Source organism: Bos javanicus, chromosome 16 (genome assembly GCF_032452875.1).
Source record: "Bos javanicus breed banteng chromosome 16, ARS-OSU_banteng_1.0, whole genome shotgun sequence".
Lineage (NCBI taxonomy): Eukaryota > Metazoa > Chordata > Mammalia > Artiodactyla > Bovidae > Bos > Bos javanicus.
Window position 1 is genome coordinate 55,449,639 of NC_083883.1, and position 21,330 is coordinate 55,470,968.

At 41.4% G+C, this 21,330-nt stretch overlaps 1 protein-coding gene across 2 annotated transcripts in view; it reads right to left on the reverse strand.

Annotated features, from left to right (window-relative positions):
- The window catches only part of CFAP107 (cilia and flagella associated protein 107), a 36,069-nt gene that overhangs the window by 7,782 nt on the left and 6,957 nt on the right, over positions 1 to 21,330 (reverse strand). The window contains exon 2 of one of the 2 annotated variants that reach the window (XM_061383236.1): positions 10,952 to 11,065. The exons of the other annotated variant lie outside the window; for it this stretch is intronic. Coding sequence (XP_061239220.1) covers positions 10,952 to 11,065 — 114 coding nt within the window. The remainder of the gene's footprint in view (positions 1 to 10,951; positions 11,066 to 21,330) is intronic. 2 annotated transcript variants of the gene reach the window in all.

The following is a 21,330-nucleotide window of genomic DNA, read 5'->3' on the forward strand; positions in this document are numbered from 1 at the left end:
AGACCCTGATTCTGGGAAAGACTGAAGGCAAAAGGAGAAGAGGGTGGCAGAGGCTGAGATGGTTAGATAGCATCACTGACTCAATGGACGTGAATCTAAGCAAACTCCTGGAGATAGTGAAGGACAGGGAAGCCTGGCATGCTGTAGTCTATGGGGTCACAAAGAGCTGGACACATTTTAGCAACTGAGCAACAGTAACGACTGTAAGCTGACATAGAGAGGACTGCCTTTGTTTTTTTTTTGTTTGTTTGTTTGCTTGTTTCTTATTGCTGTAGGTCATTGCTGTGCATAGGCTTTCTCTGCCTGCAGCGAGAAAGGACTACTCTTCGTTGCAGTGCACAGGCTTCTCTTTGCAGTGGCTTCCCTTGTTGCAGAACATGGGCTCTAGAGCACATTGGCCTCAATAGTGACAGCATGAGGGCTCAGGAGTTGCGACACACAGGCTTAAGAGCCCCATGGCATGTGGAACTTCTCTAATTCCAAGGATCTAATCTGTGTTCCCTGCATTGGCAGGTGGATTCTTATCCATTGTACCACCACGGAAGTCTGAGACAACTGCCTTTGAAAGAAGAGATTATCACTTACAATTCCTAAGAGAAGGGGCATGTCACATCTCACAGGGCCACATGGGAAGCACCAGGATGAGTCAGGAGACGGAAGGAGTGAAGAGAGCATGGTCCAGAGTCTTTGTTCTGGTTTCTGTGAAATGAAAATATCTCCTGCCATATTGATTAACAGGAGATATCACAGCCATCAATAATTCCTGCCTTCCAAATGTAAATGAGGGCTCTCAAAATGCTCTCAAAACTGATCCAGCAGATATTGCCACTACCACTACCTCCCCTCCCCACAACGGTGATTCCTGAGGAGTTCAGGGGAATGCAAGAAACAAGGGAAACAAGAAAACAGGATTGGCCCCAGATAGCTGAGGTGCATATGAAAGGAATGGATTCAGTGAGCCAAGGGGTTTACACCTTCCCATACACAGAATGCTAAATTCCTTAACTTGATACTTGATCTCTGTTGTTCAGACTGCCTGCTCCCTTTGTTGCAAATTTGAATATAGCCTTACTTGCTTCCTGCTTGCTTGGAGCATTTTTCCTAGAGCTACTGAGATGCTGTCTCCCGGGCTCAGAGTCCTAAACATTTCCACCAAATAAAATAACTCTTTACATTCAGGTTGTGACTATATTTTTAAGTCGGCACTTCCAACAGAGTATGGGCAAGGCAGGGTGGGCAAGTTTGAGAGGTGTAGGATTGCAAAGTTCCAATAATTCCAGGGTATCTCTGGTTGTCAGTGCTTGGCTCTGGAGTGGGAGATATTGGCCTAGCATGTGAGCCTTAGATAAAGGAGGTGGTTGGAGGGATGGGCTGTGAATTGGTTAGTTTGCATCTGAAAAGCAGATGGCAGGCAGGTTCTGTATTATCCCTAGGAATTAGCCCTGGGAGGGAGAGCCTCGCCTGGATTAGCAAGGTCCCTAAAATATCAAAGTATCATTAAATACAGAAAATTTTAAAACATGATTAATACATCTGCCAAGGGTATAAAATAAACAGGGTGACAATATACATCCTTGACATACTCCTTTCTCAATTGGGAACCAGTCTGTAGTTTCATATCCAATTCTAACTGTTGCTTCCTGACCTGCATACAGATTTCTCAAGAGGCAGGTCAGATTGTCTGGTATTCCCATCTCTTTCAGAATTTTCCACAGTTTATTGTGATCCACGCAGTCAAAGGCTTTGGCATACTCAATAAAGCAGAAATAGATGTTTTTCTGGAACTCTCTTGCTTTTTTGATGATCCAGCGGATGTTGGCAATTTGATATCTGGTTCCTCTGCCTTTTCTAAAACCAGCTTGAACATCTGGAAGTTCACGATTCACATGCTGTTGAAGCATGGCTTGGAGAATTTTGAGCATTACTTTACTAGCGTGTGAGATGACTGCAACTGTGCAGTAGTTTGAGCATTCTTTGGCATTGCCTTTCTTTGGGATTGGAATGAAAACTGATCTTTTCCAGTCCTGTGGCCACTGCTGAGTTTTCCAAATTTGGCGGCAAGTTGAGTGGAGCATTTTCACAGCATCATCTTTTAGGATTTGAAATTGCTCAACTGGAATTCCATCACCTGCACTTGCTTTGTTCGTAGTGATGCTTCCTAAGGCCCACTTGACTTCACATTCCAGGATGTCTGGCTCTAGGCCAGTGATCACACTATCATGATTATCTTGATCGTGAAGATCTTTTTTGTACAGTTCTTCTATGTATTCTTGCCACCTCTTCTTAATATCTTCTACTTCTGTTAAGTCCATATTGTTTCTATCCTTAATTGAGCCCATCTTTGCATGAAATATTCCCTTGGTATCTCTAACTTTCTTGAAGAGATCTCTAGTCTTTCCCACTCTATTGTTTTCCTCTGTTTCTTTGCACTGATCCGTGAAGAAGGCTTTCTTATCTCTCCTTGCTATTCTTTGGAACTCTGTATTCAAATGGGTATATCTTTCCTTTTCTCCTTTGCTTTTCACTTCTCTTCTTTTCACAGGTATTTGTAAGGCCTCTTCAGAGAGCATTTTGCTTTTTTGTATTTCTTTTTCTTGGGGATGGTCTTGATCCCTACCTTCTGTACAATGTCATGAACCTCTGTCCATAGTTCATCAGGCATGCTATCAAATCTAATCCCTTGAATCTATTTCTCACTTCCACTGTATAATTGTAAGGGATTTTATTTAGGTCATACTTGAATGGTCTAGTCGTTTTCCCTATCTTCAATTTAAGTCTGAATTTGGCAATAAGAAGTTCACGATCTGAGCCACAGTTAGCTCCTGGTCTTATTTTTGCTGACTGTATAGAGATTCTCCATCTTTGGCTGCAAAGAACTGGGCATGGAACAACAGACTGGTTCCAAATAGCAAAAGGAGTACGTCAAGGCTGTATATTGTCACCCTGCTTATTTAACTTATATGCAGAGTACATCATGAGAAATGCTGGGCTGGAAGAAGCACAAGCTGGAATCAAGATTGTCAGGAAAAACATCAATAACCTCAGATATGCAGATGACGCCACCCTGATGCCAGAAAGCAATGAAGAACTAAAGAGCCTCTTGATGAAAGTGAAAGAAGAGAGTTAAAAAGTTGGCTTAAAGCTCAACATTCAGAAAACTAAGATCATGGCATCCAGTCCCATCACTTCATGGCAAATAGATGGGGAAAAGGTGGCTGACTTTATTTTTCTGGGCTCCAAAATCACTGCAGATGGTGATTGCAGCCATGAAATTAAAAGACGCTTACTCCTTGGAAGGAAAGTTATGACCAACCTAGACAGCATATTAAAAAGTAGAGACATTACTTTACCAACCATGGTCCATTTAGTCAAGGCTATGGTTTTTCCTGTGGTCATGTATGGATGTGAGAGTTGGAGTATAAAGAAAGCTGAGCACCAAAGAATTGATGCTTTTAAACTGTGGTATGGGAGAAGACTCTTGAGAGTCCCTTGGACTGCAAGGAGATCAAACCAGTCAGTCCTAAAGGAAATCAGTCCTGAATATTCATTGGAAGGACTGATGCTGAAGCTGAAACTCCAATACTTTGGCCACCTGATGTGAAGAGTTGACTCATTGGAAAAGATTCTGATGCTGGGAAAGATTTAAGGTGGGAAGAGAAGGGGACGACAGAGGATGAGATGGTTGGATGGCATCACCGACTCAATGGACATGAGTTTGAGTAAACTCTGGGAGTTGATGATGGACAGGGAGGGTTGGCATGCTGCCATCCATGGGGTCACAAAGAGTTGGAAAGACTGAGAGGCTGGACTGACTGACTGAAGGGGATAAAAATCCCATCAACTCATGGTCATTTTGAAGAGCTGAAGGGAGAAGAGTTAAGTTGGGTGGGAGATGGAAAAGGAGGCTGTGGCAGTGGGGGAGCATAGGATGAAGGACCCAGAAGAGCTGATAGAACTGAAGCAGCCATGTGAAAATGATGCTGTGTCCAGGCACACAAGCAGACTATTTGAACAGAGTCCCTAGGAATGAATGTCCCATTGCTTGGTTCTATTTTGTGTGTGTGTTGGAGGAGATATCTTAATTTTAATGAGATTATATGTGTGGATTGATTATCCCTTTCATCAGGGTTTGTGATGGGGAAGCAAAGTTCTTTTAAAAAGGGCACCCGATGTGTATTGAGATCTAGGCCACATACCTCATGTACATTGATGGTTAGGAGCAGGGAGCCTCAGATTGTGTGTTCTAATTTTGACTTCTTTGTATTAAAATGCAACTAGGAATAAATCTACCATATGACCCAGCAATCCCACTACTGGGCATAAACCCTGAGAAAACTACAATTCTAAAAGATACATGTACCCTCAATGTTCATTGCAACACTATTTGCAGTAGCCAAGACATGGAAGCAGCCTAGTTGTCCATCAAGAGATGGATGGATAAAGAAGATGTGGTACATATACAATGGAATATTACACTGCCATGAAAAAAGAATGAATTTGAGTTAGTTCCAGTGAGGTGGATAAAACTAGAGCCTGCTTTATGGAGTAAAGTCAGAAAGAGAAAAACAAATATAGCATATTAACATGTATATACAGAATCTAGAATATATATAACACACACTCATATATATAAAACACATATATAGCTAGCATATGGGAATATATATATAAAACATATATAGCATATTAACACATATTTATGGGAGGAAGGTTCCCGAGGGAGTTGCCAACAACGGTTCGTCTAGTCAAGGCTATGGTTTTTCCTGTGGTCATGTATGGATGTGAGAGTTGGACTGTGAAGAAGGCTGAGCGCCGAAGAATTGATGCTTTTGAACTATGGTGTTGGAGAAGACTCTTGGGAGTCCCTTGGACTGTAAGGAGATCCAACCAGTCCATTCTGAAGGACATCAGCCCTGGGATTTCTTTGGAAGGACTGATGCTAAAGCTGAAACTCCAGTACTTTGGCCACCTCATGCGAAGAGTTGACTCATTAGAAAAGACTCTGATGCTGGGAGGGATTGGGGGCAGGAGGAGAAGGGGACGACAGAGGATGAGATGGCTGGATGGCATCGCTGACTCGATGGATGTGAGTCTGAGTGAACTCCGGGAGTTGGTGATGGACAGGGAGGCCTGGTGTGCTGTGATTCATGGGGTCGCAAAGAGTCAGACACGACTGAGCGACTGATCTGATCTGATCTGATCTGATGGCTGATTCATGTTGAGGTTTGACAGAAAACAACAAAATTCTGTAAAGCAGTTCTCTTTCAATTAACAAATGAATAAATTTGTAAAAAATAAAGCAGAAAGCAAATATAACATATTAACACATATATCTGGAATCTAGAAAAATAGTATTAATGAGCCTATTTGCAGAGAATGAATGAAGACACAGATGTAGAGAATGGACTTCTGGACACAGTGAGGGAAGGAGAGGGTGGGACAAATAGAGAAAGTAGCATTGACATATATACACTATCATGTGTTTTAAAATAGGCAGCTGGTGGGAAGTTGCTATGTAACACAGGGAGCCCAGTCTGGCACTCTGTGATAACCTAGAGATAAGGGGATGGGAGGGAGGCTCAAGAGGGAAGGGATATATGTATGATTATGGCTGATTCATGTTGTATGGCATAAACCAACACAACACTGTAAAAAAATAAATAAATAAAAGAACTACGAAAATAAAATAAAATTGTATTTGTGTCTTTGGTGCAAACTAATGCTAGTGGTTGGCAGCCCCATGCAGGATGGTCCCCATGCAGCACCAGTATGGTCCAGGAATGCCAGTGGACCAGGGATGCTAACACAGAACTGAAAATCTGACACTGTTTATCCTAACATGAATTTCCAGATGCAGAAGTTGTCATTGCTGTTGTTCAGTCACCAAGTTGTGTCCAACTCTTTGCTACCCCATGCACTGCAGCACACCAGGATTTCCTGTCCTTCACTATATCCTGGAGTTTGCTCAAACTCATGTCCATTGAGTCAATGATTCTATCCAGCCATCTCATCCTCTGCCACTCTCTTCTCCTTTTTCCTTCAATTTTTCCCAGTGTCAGGGTCTTTTCCAGTGAGTTGGCTCTTCTCATCAGGTGGCCAAAGTATTAGAGATTCAGCATCAGTCCTTACTGTGAATACTCAGGGTGAATTTCCTTTAGGATTACCTCATTTGATCTCCTTGCAGTACAAGGTAGATGAACAGTCAACTCTAGCAGATGATAAAACAAGATCTGAGGAACCTCCTTGCTTGACTGTTTGATTTGCTGATCAGCCCCTGCTCAGTGCCTTACCGACAAGCTACAGATTTTAGATGAGACACTCACCACTCTTGGGCACATTTTATCTGAAAATGAGAGTGTTGAGCTGGACAATCCCTTGGGACCCTTCCAGTTCTAAAATGCTCCATCCTGGTAAATATCCATCCCTCACCCAGAATTTAAGCAGAGGTAGGGTTACGTGACTGACCGTGCAGCAGAAGTGCACCGGCTGTGACGGACCGTGCAGAAGCATGGCCAAGAGGAGCTACCCTTGCCCGAGGTCAGGGTTGGCGGCCGGGAGGAGCTACCCTACATCCAAGGAGCAGTGGCTGCGCGGCCGCAGGAGGGCCAAGAGGAGCTACTCCACGTTCAAGGTCAGGAGGGGCGGCAGTGAGGAGATACCTCTCATCCAAGGTAAGGAGCAGCGGCTGCACTTTGCTGGAGCAGCTGTGAAGAGATACCCCACGTCCAAGGTAAGAGAAACCCAAGTAAGGTGTTGTGAGAGGCATCAGAAGGCAGACACACAAACCATAATCACAGAAAACTAGTCAATCTAATCACATGGACCACAGCCTTGTCTAACTCAATGAAACTAAGCCATGCCGTGTGGGGCCACCCAAGATGGGCGGGTCATGGTTGAGAGGTCTGACAGAACGTGGTCCACTGGAGAAGGGAATGGCAAACCACTTCAGTATTCTTGCCTTGAGAACCCCATGAACAGTATGAAAAGGCAAAATGATAGGATACTGAAAGAGGAACTCCCCAGGTCAGTAGGTGCCCAATATGCTACTGGAGATCAGTGGAGAAATAACTCCAGAAAGAATGAAGGGATGGAGCCAAAGCAAAAACAATACCCAGTTGTGGATGTGACTGGTGATGGAGGCAAGGTCCAATGCTGTAAAGAGCAATATTGCATAGGAACCTGGAATGTTAGGTCCATGAATCAAGGCAAGTTGGAAGTTGTCAAACAGAAGATGGCAAGAGTGAACGTCGACATTCTAAGAATCAGCGAACTAAAATGGACTGGAATGGGTGAATTTAACTCAGATGACCATTATATCTACTACTGTGGGCAGGAATCCCTTAGAAGAAATGGAGTAGCCATCATGGTCAACAAAAGAGTCAGAAGCACAGTACTTGGATGCAATCTCAAAAACAACAGAATGATCTCTGTTCGTTTCCAAGGTAAACCATTCAATATCACAGTAATCCAAGCCTATGCCCCAACCAGTAACACTGAAGAAGCTGAAGTTGAACAGTTCTATGAAGACCTACAAGACCTTTTAGAACTAACAAATACCCAAAAAAGATGTCCTTTTCATTATAGGGGACTGGAATGCAAAAGTAGGAAGTCAAGAAACACTGGGGGTAACAGGCAAATTTGGCCTTGGAATACGGAATGAAGCAGGGCAAAGACTAATAGAGTTTTGCCAAGAGAACGCACTGGTCATAGCAAACACCCTCTTCCAACCACACAAGAGAAGACTCTACACATGGACATCACCAGATGGTCAACACCAAAATCAGATTGATTATATTCTTTGCAGCCAAAGATGGAGAAGCTCTATACAGTTAGCAAAAACAAGACTGGGAGCTGACTATGGCTCAGATCATGAACTCCTTATTGCCAAATTCAGACTGATATTGAAGAAGTAGGGGAAACCACTAGACCATTCAGGTATGACCTAAATCAAATTCCTTATGATTATACAGTGCAAGTGAGAAATAGATTTAAGGGACTAGATCTGATAGACAGAGTGCCTGATGAACTATGGATGGAGGTTCATGACATTGTACAGGAGACAGGGATCAAGACCATCCCCATGGAAAAGAAATGCAAAAAAAGCAAAATGGCTCTCTGGGGAGGCCTTACAAATAGTTGTGAAAAGAAGAGAAGCTAAAAGCAAATGAGAAAAGGAAAGATATAAGCATCTGAATGCAGAGTTCCAAAGAATAGCAAGGAGAGAAAAGAAAGCCTTCCTCAGCAATCAATGCAAAGAAATAGAGGAAAACAATGGAATGGGAAACTAGAGATCTCGTCCAGAAAATTAGAGATACCAAGGGAACACTTCATGCAAAGATGGGCTCAATAAAGGAGAGCAATGCTACGGACCTAACAGAAGCAGAAGATATTAAGAAGAGGTGGAAAGAATACACAGGAAAACTGTACAAAAAAGATCTTCACGAACAAGATAATCACGATGGTGTGATCACTCACCTAGAGCCAGACATCCTGGAATGTGAAGTCAAATGGGCCTTAGGAAGCATCACTACAAACAAAGCTAGTGGAAGTGATGGAATTCCAGTTAAGCTATTTCAAATCCTGAAAGATGATGCTGTGAAAGTTCTGCACTCAATATGCCAGCAAATTTGGAAAACTCAGCAGTGGCCACAGGACTGGAAAAGATCAGTTTTCATTCCAATCCCAAAGAAAGGCAATGCCAAAGAATGCTCAAACTACCGCACAATTGCACTCATCTCACACGCTAGTAAAGTAATGCTCAAAATTCTCCAAAACAGGCTTCAGCAATACGTGAACTGTGAACTTCCAGATGTTCAAGCTGGTTTTAGAAAAGGCAGAGGAACCAGAGACCAAATTGCCAACATCTGCTGGATCATCAAGAAAGCAAGAGAGTTCCAAAAAAACATTTATTTCTGTTTTATTGACTATGCCAAAGCCTTTGACTGTGTGGATCACAATAAACTGTGGAAAATTCTGAAAGAGATGGGAATACCAGACCACCTGACCTGCCTCTTGAGAAACCTGTATGCAAGACAGGAGGCAACAGTTAGAACTGAACATGGAACAACAGACTGGTTCCAAATAGGAAAAGGAGTACATCAAGGCTGTATATTGTCACCCTGTTTATTTAACTTATATGCAGAGTACATCATGAGAAACGCTGGGCTGGATGAAGCACAAGCTGGAATCAAGATTGCCGGGACAAACCTGAATAACCTAAGATATGCAGATGACACCACCCTTACGGCAGAAAGTGAAGAGGAACTAAAAAGCCTCTTGATGAAAGTGAAAGAGGAGAGTGAAAAAGTTGGCTTAAAGCTCAACATTCAGAAAACTAAAATCATGACATCTGGTCCCATCACTTCATGGGAAATAGATGGGGAAACAGTGGAAACAGTGTCAGACTTTATTTTTGGGGGCTCCAAAATCACTGCAGATGGTGACTGCAGCCATGAAATTAAAAGACGCTTACTCCTTGGAAGAAAAGTTATGACCAACCTAGAGAGCATATTGAAAAGCAGAGACATTACTTTACCAACAAAGTCCATCTAATCAAGGCTATGGTTTTTCCAGTGGTCATGTATGGATGTGAGAGTTGGACTGTGAAGAAAGTTGAGTGCCGAAGAATTGATGCTTTTGAACTGTGGTGTTGGAGAAGACTCTTGAGAATCCCTTGGACTGCAAAAATATCCAACCAGTCCATTCTAAAGGAGATCAGTCCTGGGTGTTCTTTGGAAGGACTGATGCTAAAGCTGAAACTCCAATACTTAGGCCACCTCGTGTGGAGAGTTGACTCACTGGAAAAGACTCTGATGCTAGGACAGATTGGGGACAGGAGGAGAAGGGGACGACAGAGGATGAGATGGCTGGAGGCATCACCGACTCGATGGACACGAGTTTGGGTGAACTCTGGGAGTTGATGATGGACAGGGAGGCCTGGTGTGCTGCAGTTCATGGGGTCGCAAAGAGTCGGACACGACTGAATGACTGAACTTAACTGAACTGAGGGTTATGTAGGAGCCTGGCAGGGTACAGATCATGGAGTTGCATAAGAATCGGACACGACTTAGTGACTAAACAACAGCAACAACAATAGGGTTATGTGGGGTAGAAGTGAGGGGACAGACATCACCTCTATAAGCAGCAGACTGGCAGAAGAAGAGCTTGGGGTAGCACCCAGATTGTAGTGAGAAAAGGGCATACTTGTGCACCCAGTGGGTGAACACTCACAGGCTTATTCTCCCCAGGCTGAGCCTAGTGGGTGGCACCCTCAAGGCTTGATATAAGAGGAGGCTCTCTCCTGTTTCTGTAAGGGCCAGAATTTCTGAGCTTCAACACTCTCTCACCTAATTTAATAAATGTCTCAAATGTGTGGTCTCACACCTGGGAGACAGGTTCTGAGGCTGCAGTGCTCTGCTCCCTGCTCTGGCAGCCTGGAACTCAACCATACTCACAAGTAGACACTCAACGAGTGACAGCAAACTGAATGGCCCTTGACTTTTCATACAAAAGAACAGGATGCTTGGCCATCGGTAATATTATACAAACACTGTCTATGCAAACATCAAACTACTCACTTTTGGAGTGCCTTGTGTTGTTCCTGACTACACTTACCCTAACTCAACATCAACCTTTGTTTGTTTCACACATCCGTTGCCTACCTCCTGTTGGAAGGGTATGGAAGGATGGGGAAAATGGCCCAGAAAAAGTGCTGGGATACCCAGAGAGGGAAATGCCACCTGCATGAGATCAGGTGGACATCTGCCCACCCAGTGAATAAGGGTAAATGATATCAGCAGCCTCCCTGCACCGTGCTTGGCTGGGGAGGGTATTAATGAGACCACTCCTGTGTCCCCAAGAGAGAATTGAACCTAGAAAGAATCTGGTTGTTTAGTGTCTCCTGAGCACTGGGAGGGGGCCAGGCAGAGTGTGGGGCCCTGAGCCCTCTTACCTCAACTGTCCTCTTGCTGTACCACCTGGAGATCTGGTCAGGTCTGTGGCCTGGGAAAGGGATGTACTCTTTTCTGTAAATGGTCTGGGGGGTTTTCTCAGTGGCTTTTATGAACTGAAAAAAAAAAATGTTTTTTTTTAAGGATAGTTTCTGTGATGCCCCTTCTCAAACTTCTGCTGCATCCCCTCAGTTCCCAACCATTAGAAGCTGGGCAGGGAAAGGGTAAATAGGCGTCCTGCACAATGTGGATTTGATTGTACCCCCTCCCTTCAGTACTTGAAAAGGAGTGCGTTCAGGGACTTGGCACTCCAGTCCAAGACCCCTTGGGAAAGCTGTTTGGTGTCACCTGGTCGCTCACGGTCTACACCTGTTTCCTTTCTCTCTTCTCACTCCCTGCCCCTCCTCCCTCCTGCTTGACTCTTCCCTTTCTTTTTCTTCTTTGTTTCTCACTCTTCCAAGTTCTATGCTTTCTTTCCCCTGAAAATGAATGTTAGAAGCTCAGTTGTGTCCAACTCCTTGCAACCCCATGGACTGTAGCCCACCGGGCTCCTCTCTCCATGGAATTCTCCATGCAAGAATACTGGAGTGGCCAGGGCCACCATGCCTTCCATTGGCATTGGCCCATCTCAGTAGGGTAAGAACAGCCTCTGCACTGGTTTTGTGTCTACAAGAGACACTGGGCACCCTCAAGCTTTTCCTTGGACTCACAGAAGAGGTGGCCCAAGTCCTCTGGAGCCCCACCATTGCAGTTGAAATAGAAGCCCAGAGAGAGAATTTCTGTTGATCAGCAGGCTCGGGAGCTGACTGCAAGTAACACCAGAGAGGCACTCACGAGCCTTTTGAATTTCAACCACCAGTAGCACCTGTGCAGGATGCCTCATCTAAACAACAAACAAAACAAAAATACAAACCCAATCATCAGTAGACAGGATTACCACCTCACTCAGCCTTGCCCATCAGAGGAAAAACAAAGAAACAAAAATTCAGCACAAATCTCACCCTATACGAAGCTTACACAAACCACTGGACCAATCTTAGGAGGGCAGAAACCAAAAGAAAGGTAGAATTCAACCTTGAAGCCTGGGAAAAGGAGAACTCAAACACAATAAGTTAAAAAGACAAATAATGAAAATGCAGAGAAATACTACCCAAATGAAGGAACAAATGAGAAACACAGTAGTCCAAATAAATGAAGAGGGAATAGGCAAACAACTGGAAAAGAATTCAGAATAATGACAGTAAAGATGATCCAAAACCTTGAAAACAAAATGGAGAAAATGCAAGAATCAATTAACAAAGATCTAGAAGAATTAAAGAATAAACACACAGAGACAAAAAACACAATTACTGAAATTAAAGCTAATCTGGAAGGAATCAATAGCAGAATATCTGAAGCAGAAGAACGAATTGGTAAGCTGAAAGATAAAATGGTGGAAATAACTTCTGAAGAGCAGAATAAAGTAAAAAGAATAAAAAGAACTGAGGATAGTCTCAGAGACCTCTGGGACAATATCAAACACACCAACATTCAAATTATAGGGGCCCCAGAAGAAGAAGAGAAAAAGAAAGGGTATGAGACAATTTTTTAAGAGATTATAGTTAAAAATTTCCCCAACATGGAAAAGGAAATAGTCAATCAAGTCCAACAGGCTCAAGTCCAAGTCCAAGGAGTCCCATACAGGATAAACCCAAAGACAAACACGCCAAGACACATACTAATCAAAGTAACAAGGACTAAACACAAAGAAAGAATATTAAAAGCTGCAAAGGAAACACAACAAGTAACACACAAGGGAAACCCCATACATTTAATGGCTGATAATTTAGCAGAAATTCTGCAGGCCAGAAGGGAATTTCTGGATATATTTAAAGTACTGGAAGGGAAAAATCTACCACCAAGATTACTGTACCCAGCAAGAGTATCATTCAAAATTGATGGAGAAATAAAAAGCTTTTCAGACAAGCAAAAGTTAAGAGAATTCAGTACTACCAGACCAGCTTTACAACAAATATTAAAGGGATTTATATAGTAAAGAAATACAAGAGAAGGAAAAATACCTACAAAATCAACCCTAAAACAATTAAGAAAATGGCAATAGGAACATATATATCAATAATTACTTTATATGTAAATGGATTAAATGTTCCAAGAAAAAGACGCAGACTGGCTGAATGAATATAAAACAAGACCCATATTTATGCTGTCTACAAGAAACCCACTTCGGACCTAAAGACACATATAGAATGAAAGTGAGAGGATGGAAAAATATATTCCAGGCAAATGGAAAGCAAAAGAAAGGTGGAGTAGCAATCCTCACATCAGACAAAATAGACCTTAAAATACAGAAGATTACAAGAGGGACACTTGTAATTAAGATTAAGGAGGGACACTACATAATGATCAAGGGATCAATCCAAGAAGAAGATATAACAATTGTAAATATCTATGCACCCAACATAGGAGCACCTCAATACATAAGACAGACACTAGCAGAAATAAAAGGAGAAATTCACAGTAGCGCATTAATAGTAGAAGACTTTAACACCCCACTTGCACCAATGGACAGATTGTCAAAACAGAAAATTAATAAGCAAATGCAAGTCTTAAATGATACATTAGATGAGATGTATCTCATTGATATCATCAGGACATTCCAACCAAATGCAGAAGAATACACCTTCTTCTCAAGTGCACATGGAACATTCTCCAGGATAGACCACATCTCAGGTCACAAGTCAAACCTCAGTAAATTTAAGAAAATTGAAATCATAACAAGCATCTTCTCTGACCACAATGCTATGAGACTAGATATTAATTACAAGAAAAACTGTAAAATGGAGATTAAACAATACATTTCTAAATAACCAACAGGTTACTGAAGAAATCAAAAGGGAAATTAAAAATTTTCTAGAAACAAATGACGGTGAAAATATGACAACTCGAAACCTGTGGGCTGCAGCAAAAGCAGTTCTAAGAGGGAAGTTTATAGTAATACAATCCTACCTCAAGAAGCAAGAAAAACATCAAATAGACAACTAACTTTACACCTAAAGCAACTGGAAAAAGAACAACAACAACAACAAAAAACAACAAAATTAGTAGAAGAAAAGAAATCATAAAGATATGAGCAGAAATACATGAAAAAGAAATGAAAGAAACAACAGTAAAGATTAATAAAACTAAAAGCTGGTTCTTTGAGAAGATAAATAAAATTGACAAACTTTTAGCCAGACTCATCAAGCAAAAAAGGAGAAGAATCAAATTAACAAAATTAGAAATGAAAAAGAAGAAGTTATAACAGACAATGCAGAAATACAAAGGATTATAAGAGACTGTTATGAACAACTATATGGCAATAAAATGGATAACTTGGAAGAAATGGACAGATTCTTAGAAAAGTTCAATCTTGCAAGACTGAACCAGGAAGAAATAGAAATTAGGGACAACCCAATTACAAGCACTGAAATTGAAACTGTGATCAAAAATCTCTCAAAAAACAAAAGCCCAGGACCAGATGGCTTCACAGGAGAATTCTATCAAGCATTTAGAGAAAAGCTAATGCCTATCCTTCTAAAATGCTTTAAAAAATTGCAGAGGGAGGAACACTTCCAAACTCACTCTGGGAGGCCACCATCACCCTGATACCAAAACCAGACAAAGATAACACATAAAAGAGAAAACTATAGGCCAATATCACTGATGAATATAGATGCAAAATTTCTCAACAAAATTTTAACAAACAGATTTCAGCAATGCATCATAAAGCTCAAACACCATGATCAATTTGGGTTTATTCCAGGGATGGAAGGATTCGTCAACATATGCAAATCAATCAATGTGATACACCATATTAACAAACTTAAAGATAAAAACCATATGATAATCTCAATAATGCAGAAAAAGGCTTTGACAAAATTAAGCACCCATTTATGATGAAAACTCTTCAAAAAATGGGCATAGAAGGAACCTACCTCAACATAGTAAAGGCCATATATGATAAGCCTAGAGCAAACATTAGTCACAATGGTGAAAAACTGAAAGCATTCCCCTTAAGATCAGGAACAAGATGAGCATGTCCACTTTCACCACTATTATTCAACACAGTAGTCAACATAGGAAGTCCTAGCTACAGCAATAAGAGAAGAAAAAGAAATAAAAGGAATCCAGATCAGAAAAGAAGTAAAGCTCTCACTGTTTCCAGGTGACATGATACTGTACATAGAAAACTATAAAGAAATTATCAGAAAATTACTAGAGCTAACCAGTGAATTCAGCAAAGTCACAGGATACAAAACCAATACACAGAAATCACTTGCATTTCTATATACTAACAATGAAACATCAGAAAGAGAAATTAAGGAATCAATCCCATTCACCATTGCAACAAAAAGAATTAAATATCTAGGAATAAACTTACCTAAGGAGACAAAAGAACTGTACACAGAAAATTATGACACTAATAAAAGAAATCAAAGTTGACATAAATGGAGAGATATTCCATGTTCCTGGGTAGGAAGAATCAATATTGTGAAAATGACTATACTACCAAATGCAATCTACAGATTCAATGCAATCCCTAGCAAATTACCAATAACATTTTTCACAGAACTAGAACAAAAAATTTCACAATTCAATGGAAACACAAAAGACCCTGAATAGCCAAAGCAGTCTTGAGAAAGAAGAATGGAGCTGGAGGAATCAACCTTCCTGACTTCAGATTATACTACCAAGCTACAGTCATGAAGACAGTATGGTACTGTCATAAAAACAGAAATATAGACCAATGGAACAAGATAAAAAAAAAAAAAAACAGAAATAAACACATGCACCTATGGATACCTTATTTATTTATTTATTTTTTTACAAAGAAGGCAAGAATACACAATGGAGCAAAGAGAGCCTCTTCAATAAGTGGTACTGGGAAAACAGGACAGTGACATGCAGAAGAATGAAATTAGACACTTTCTAACACCATATACAAAGATAAACTCAAAATGGATTAAAGACCTAAACGTAAGACCAGAAACTATAAAACTCTTAGAGGAAACTATAGGCAGAACACTCAATGACATAATTCAAAACAAGATCCTCTATGACCCACCCCTAGAGTAATGGAAATAAAAACAAAAGTAAACAAGTGGGACCTGATTAAACTTAAAAGCTTTTGCACAAAAAAGAAAACTATAAGCAAGGTGAAAAGACAACCTGCAGAATGGGAAAAAATAATAACAAATGAAACAACTGACAAAGGATTAATTTGCAAAATACACAAGCAGCTCATACAGCTCAATACCAGAAAAACAAACAACCCTAAAAACTGGAAATAGAACTGCCATATGACCCAGCAATCCCACTGCTCGGCATACACACCGAGGAAACCAGAATTGAAAGAGACACGTGTACCCAAATGTTCATCACAGCACTGTTTTTAATAGCCCGGACATGGAAGCAACCTCGATGCCCATCAGCAGATGAATGGATAAGAAAGCTGTGGTACATATACACAATTGAATATTACTCAGCCATTAAAAAGAATACATTTGAATCAGTTCTAATGAGGTGGATGAAACTGGAGCCTATTATACAGAGTGAAGTAAGCCAGAAAGAAAAACACCAATACAGTATACTAACACACATATATGGAATTTAGAAAGATGGTAACAATGACCCTATATGCGAGACAGCAAAACAGACACAGATATATAGAACAGTCTTTTGGACTCTGTGGCAGAGGGCGAGGGTGGGATGAGTTGGGAGAATGGCATTGAAACATGTATAGTATCATACATGTGAAACAAATTGCCAGTCCAGGTTTGACACATGATACAGGGTTCTCGGGGCTGGTGCACTGGGATGACCCAGAGGGATGGGATGGGGAGGGAGGTGGGAGAGGGGTTCAGGATGGGGAACACATGTACACCCATGGCAGATTCATGTCAATGGATGGCAAAACCAATACAATATTGTAAAGTAAAAATAAATAAGTAAATAAACCCATAGGTCTGCTTTAAAAAAAAAAAATCAAAAAGTGGGAATAAGACCTAAATAGACATTTCTCTGTTTAGACATACACATGGCTAACAAACACTTGAAAAGATGTTAAACATTGCTCATTATTCAGTTCAGTTCAGTTCAGTCGCTCAGTCATGTCCGACTCTTTGCGACCCCATGAATCGCAGCACACCAGGCCTCCCTGTCCATCACCAACTCCCAGAGTTCACTCAAACTCATGTCCATCGAGTCAGTGATGCCATCCAGCTATCTCATCCTCTGTCGTCCCCTTCTCTTCCTGCCCCCAATCCCTCCCAGCATCAGAGTTTTTCCCAATGAGTCAACTCTTTGCATGAAGTAGCCAAAGTATTGGAGTTTCAGCTTTAGCATCAGTCCTTCCAAAGAACACCCAGGACTGATCTCCTTTAGGATGGCCTGGTTGGATCTCCTTGCAGTCCAAGGGACTCTCAAGAGTCTTCTCCAACACCACAGTTCAAAAGCATCAATTCTTCGGCACTCAACTTTCTTCACAGTCCAACTCTCACATCCATACATGACCACAGGAAAAACCATAGCCTTGCTCATTATTAGAAAAATGCAAATCAAAACTACAATGAGCTATCACCTCACACCAGTCAGAATGGCCATCATCAGAAAGTCTACAAACAGTAAATGCTGGAGAGGGTGTGGAGAAAAGGGAATGCAAATTGATACAGTCACTATGGAAGATGGTATGAAAGTGAAGTGAAAGTGAAGGTCCCTCAATTGTGTCCAGTTGTATCCATGGACTATATAGTCCATGAAATTCTCCAGGCCAGAATACTGGAGTCGGTAGCCTTTCCCTTCTCTGGGGGATCTTCACCACCCAGGGATAGAACCAGGTCCCCCGCATTGCAGGCAGATTCTTTAGCAGCTGAGCCACAAAGGAAGACAGTATGGAGACTCCTTAAAAAACTAGGAATAAAACCACCATATGACCCAGCAATCCCACTCCTAGGCATGTACCCTGAGGAAATCAAAATTTAAAAAGACACACGTATCCCATTATTCATTGCAGCACTATTTACAATAGCTAAAATATGGAAGCAACCTAGATATCCATCTAGAGATGAATGGATAAAGAAGTTGTACATATACACAACGGAATATTACTCAGCCATAAAAAGGAATGCTTTTGAGTCAGTTCTAATGAGGTGGATGAATCTAGAATCTATTGTACAGAGTGAAGTAAGTCAGAAAGAGAAAGAGAAATATCATATTCTAACACACATATATATGGAATCTAGAAAAATCATACTGAAGAATTTACTTACAGGGCAGCAGTGGAGAAACAGACATAGAGAATAGACTTGTGGACATGGGGAGAGAGGAGGAGAGGGTGAGATGCATGGAAAGAGTAGCATGGAAACTTACACTACCATATGTAAAATAGATTGCCAACTGGAATTTGCTGTATAGCTAAGGAAACTCAAATAGGGGCTCTGTCTCAACTTAGAGGGGTGGGATGGGGAGGGAGATGGGAGAGAAGTTCAAAAGGGAGGGGATATATGTATACCTATGGCTGATTCATGTTGAGGTTTGACAGAAAACAACAAAATTCTATAAAGCAGTTATCCTTCAATAAAAATAAATAAATAAATTTTAAAAGAAAAGAATACTAGAGTGGGTAGCTATTCACTTATCCAGGGGATCTTCCCCATCCAGGTATTGAACCCAGGTCTCCTGCATTTATTTACCATCTGAGCCACCACCAGAAAAGCCCTATTGTATCACAATTTTTCATTGTTTTTTGAAATTCATTGTAGTAAAAGATGCATAATAAAATTTACCATTTTGACTATTTTTATTTTTATTTGGCTGCAGTGCATATTAGTTGCAGCACAAAGGATTTTTAGTCTTGGCATGCAGAATCGTTTTAGTTGTAGCATGTGGACTCTAGTTCCGTGTGTGTGTGTGTGTGTGTGCGTGCACGCACGCACTCAGTCGCTAAGTCATGTCCAACTCTTTTGTGACCCCATGGCCTGTAGGCTGCCAGGCTCCTCTGTCCATGGAATTTCCCAGGCAAGAATACTGAAGCGGGTTGCCATTTCCTTCTTCAGGGGATCTTCTGGACCCAGGGATCAAACCCTCATCTTTTGGTTCTCCTGCTTTGGCAGGCAGGTTCTTTACTACTGATCCACTTAATTAGGTGCGTCCCTAATTAGGGATCAAAACCCAGGTCCCCTGGGAGTTTGCAGTGTTAGCCATTGGACCACCAGGGAAGTCCCATTTTTAACTACTTTTAAGTGTGCAGCTCAGTGGCATTAACTACATTCACATTGATGAGCAACCACCACCTCCATCCACTTGCAGGACTTTTTCATCATCTCAAACTGAAACTCTGTCCCCTTTAAGCAACAGCTCTCCATTCTCCCTTGCTCAGCACCTGGCAACCACCATTCTGCTTTCTATTTCTATGAATTTGACTACTCTGCTGTACCTCAGATCTTCCCAGGTGGCGCTAGTGGTAATTCCGCCTGCCAGTGCAGGAGATATAAGAGACGTGGATTCCATCCCTGGGTCAGGAAGATCCCTTGGATGAGGGTATGGCAACCCACACCAGTGTTCTTGCCTGGAGAATCCCATGGACAGAGGAACCTGGGGGAGGTCCATGGGATTGAAAAGAGTTGGACACGACTAAAGTGACTGAGCACACACGCACACACTGTATAAGTGGGAGTACACAGTATTTGTCTTTTGGTGACTAACACTGCACTATGGACGGAGGTTCACGACATTGTACAGAAGACAGGGATCAAGACCATCCCCAAGAAAAAGAAACGCAAAAAAGCAAAACAGCTGTCTGAGGAGGCCTTACAAATAGCTGTGAAATGAAGAGAAGTGAAAAGCAAAGGAGAAAAGGAAATATATACCCATTTGAATACAGAGTTCCAAAGAATAGCAAGGAGAGATAAAAAGCCTTCCTCAATGATCAATGCAAAGTAATACAGGAAAACAATAGAATGGGAAAGACCAGAGATCTCTTCAAGAAAATTAGAGATACCAAGGGAATGTTTCATGCAAAGATGGGCTCAATAAAGGACAAAAATGGTATGGACCTAACAGAAGCATAATATATTAAGAGGAGGTGGCAATAATACACAAAAGAACTGTACAAAAAAGATCTTCACGACCCAGATAATCACTATGGTGTGACCACTCATCTAGAGCCAGACATCCTGGAATGTGAAGTCAAGTGGGCCTTAGGAAGCATCACTACAAACAAGCTAATGGAGGTGATGGAATTCCAGTTGAGCTATTTCAAATCCTGAAAGATGATGCTGTGAAAGTGCTGCACTCAATATGCCAGCAAATTTGGAAAACTCAGCAGTGGCCACAGGACTAGAAAAGGTCAGTTTTAAATCCCAAAGAAAGGCAATGCCAAAGAATGTTCAAACTACCACACAATTGCACTCATCTCACACGCTAGTAAAGTAATGCTCAAAATTCTCCAAGCTGTGTTTCAACAGTATGTGAATTGTGAACTTCCAGATGTTCAAGCTGGTTTTAGAAAAGGCAGAGGAACCAGAGGTCAAATTGCTAACATCCACTGGATCATCAAAAAAGCAAGAGTTCCAGAAAAACATCTATTTCTGCTTTTTGACTCTGCCAAAGCCTTTGACTGGGTGGATCACAACAAACCATGGAAAATTCTGAAAGAGATGGAAATACCAGACCACCTGACCTGCCTCTTGAGAAACCCGTATGCAGGTCAGGAAGCAACAGTTAGAACTGAACATGGAACAACAGACTGGTTCCAAATAGGAAAAGGAGTACATCAAGGCTGTATATTGTCACCCTGCTTATTTAACTTATATGCAGAGTAAATCATGAAAAACACTGGGCTGGATGAAGCACAAGCTGGAATCAAGATTGCTGGAGGAAATATCAATAACCTCAGATATGCAGATGACACCACTCTTATGGCAGAAAGTGAAAAAGAGCTAAAGAGTCTCTTGATGAAAGTGAAAGTGGAGAGTGAAAAAGTTGGCTTAAAGCTCAACATTCAGAAAACTAAGATCATGGCATCCAGTCTCATCACTTCATGGCAAATAGATGGGGAAACAGTCAAAACAGTAAGAGATTTTATTTTTGGGGGCTCTAAAATCGCTGAAGATGGTGACTGCAGCCATGAAATTAAAAGACACTTGCTCCTTGGAAGAAAAGTTATGACCAACCTAGACAGCATATTAAAAAGCAGAGACATTGCTTTGCCAACAAAGGTCCATCTAGTCAAGGCTATGGTTTATCCAGTGATCATGAATAGATGTGAGAGTTGGACTGTGAAGAAAGCTGAGCACTGAAGAATTGATGCTTTTGAACTGTGGTGTTGGAAGACTCTTGAGAG